Source organism: Notothenia rossii, assembly GCF_949606895.1.
Source record: "Notothenia rossii genome assembly, chromosome: 6".
NCBI classification, from domain to species: domain Eukaryota; kingdom Metazoa; phylum Chordata; class Actinopteri; order Perciformes; family Nototheniidae; genus Notothenia; species Notothenia rossii.
This window is the reverse complement of record NC_136909.1, coordinates 31,890,507-31,892,803: the sequence shown is the minus strand read 5'-3', so window position 1 is coordinate 31,892,803 and position 2,297 is coordinate 31,890,507. Positions and strand designations below refer to the sequence as shown.

The 2,297-nt window shown below is 38.9% G+C and overlaps 1 protein-coding gene across 2 annotated transcripts in view; it reads left to right on the top strand.

Moving 5' to 3' along the window:
• Positions 1-591: 591 nt before the first annotated feature.
• The window catches only part of LOC307043522 (uncharacterized protein), a gene marked incomplete at its 3' end in the record, with an annotated part of 6,369 nt that continues 4,663 nt past the window's right edge, over positions 592-2,297 (top strand). For both annotated transcript variants that reach the window (XM_079688021.1, XM_079688020.1), the window contains exon 1: positions 592-714. In XM_079688021.1, the coding sequence (XP_079544147.1) occupies positions 636-714 (79 nt within the window). In that variant the 5' untranslated portion in view covers positions 592-635. The remainder of the gene's footprint in view (positions 715-2,297) is intronic.

Here is a 2,297-nt window from a genome sequence, read left to right as displayed (position 1 = left end):
TTCAAGCAGTTTAACCTTGTCTTTACCATCATAACAAAGTGATCGTGAGTCAGAACAGCAACTAAGTAAAAAAAAAAAAGGAAGGATAAAATACAAAGGAGTCTGCTAAATATGATTCAATCCAAGGTGTGAATGAGAGAAAAATGGCACACATTTTGCACACGTGTTCAGGGAGGATGTGTCCATGGACTCGCCCGTGCTGCCTGCTGTGTGACTGATGGTTTGGTATTTCTACACGTGAAAGACGAACACTGTATTGATGTGTGGAGCCTGTCTCGCTCTCCTCTGGTTCTGGGAGGCTGTGCCATGTGTAGATCTGAACAGCCTCACTCTCCATATGGCCACCCATATGGTGCTTGAAAAATGCAAAACTGTTCGGAAGCCCTGAAAGACAATTAAGAAAAATCCAAAACCAAGTGATAAATAATATGGGGCGTTTTCATCAGATATATACAAATATATAAAATCATGCATTTTAGACATCCCTCATATGCCTCTATTCCAGCCCTGTTAGAGAAACGATGATTTTGGGTCCTTAGCTTGAAAAAAAAAGAAAGAGGAGTGGAGCTAATGCCTGCTCAGAATTCTACCGGCGGATAGGCTACAGCTAAACACTGCTGTGATTAAATGCCATCATGTTCCAAACCACTTCAAGGATTATTTCTGAAACAGTATGGAGCTCAAATGCTTTTTCTATTGCGGGTTTACCACCAGGTGAGTTCCTTTTTTTATTTCCTGCTTTTTTACACATACTTTCTCCGGTACAGGTTAGACCTGAGTGTTAGCGATGCTTGCTAATCTGGATCATCTGCGTTGTACCCCCGTTTTTAGAGATTTGGGTACGGAGGAAAACAGAGAGGGTTTTGTTTTCTAACACTTTGTGAGACTCCCTAAACACCGGGGACACATATTTATGTATGAAAGACATCAAAAAGTGCATTTTGCATAACACGTCCCCTTTAAGATTGTATGTCCTCACTCTAAAATCATTCTGCAGTGGAGTTAAGGGAGGTCTTTAAAGATAACACCAAAAAGCTTTGATTCAAGTACTGTACCAATCTGTTCTGCTTTATACTGTACGTTTATTCCACTATTGCAGAGAGATATAGGGTTCATTTTACTGCGTTACATGTATTGGACAACTCAAACGTTAATCATCCCAGCAGCAGATCATAAAGTAGTACAATCCAATGATGTCATATGATACAAAATCTGCCATTCGGCACAATGTACACTTTTTGTACTTTATGTATATTATGACACTTTTTTACTTTATTTGTTCATTTTTAAAGTGAGGTTTTTCATTCAATACTTTAGCTTGTCACTAAGTATTTTGACACCATACATCTAACTGTAGCTGAATACTTCTTCCACCTATACTTAAAATGACTACCTCTCCCATAACCTGTTGAACCCCATCGACCCGCCCCCGGGTGGAGAAACGCATCATCTGCAGGAAACAGCGGCTGAGGGCTTCTTAATATTTAATAAACGATGAATGTTTCATATCCATGTAATGGGAAGAAACTCAGCTAACTGATCTTTTTTTTTTTTTTTGCAAAAAAACCCACAAAGCTAACGCTGAGCCTCTGAATTAGCCACAAGTGAAAAAATATTAAGGCTGTTAGCACAGAACTCTAGCTATACCGGTCGATATACTTATTGGATCTGCACAAACAAGTTTAGATAACGTCCTGAGAGTCCACAGATTATAGAAATATAAGGATCATCACTGGGCGATCAGAACTTGTGACAAGGGAAGCAAATACAGACAACACACGATGTAGCTTTAGGTAGCAAAACACGGAGATATGCTCACCTTAGCTATTATTCTGATCAAAAGTTGTGTTCAATGGCATTAAAACGAGAAAAAACGCAGCTGAAGGTTAATTCATAGGTTAATCCATTGTGTCTGTCACTTTGAAAAAAGTATTGATAATCCATAATTCAATTTGTATGCAAAAATCGGAGAATAAAAATTTGCTGCTAATGGTAGCCACCAGAGTGTGTCACAACACAAGCTACGCGTCACTCTCACTCCTTATTTCGTAACCTGTGTGTGTATGTGGAACCTTCCCTCGATTCCATTGGCTCTAGCGGTTAACAAGATATGTCAATCAGCAAAATCGACCAAGGGGGACCATAGATATGGAAAATCCAACCAAATGACCCCAGAAGTGGTTTTTTTTTTTATAAACCTCTCTAAAAAGGTCAAATGTCACTTGTTTTGCATCAATCTTGATACAGGGTACTTATTATATGTTGTACTTTGGATTCCTAAAGCTTTTAGTCTACCA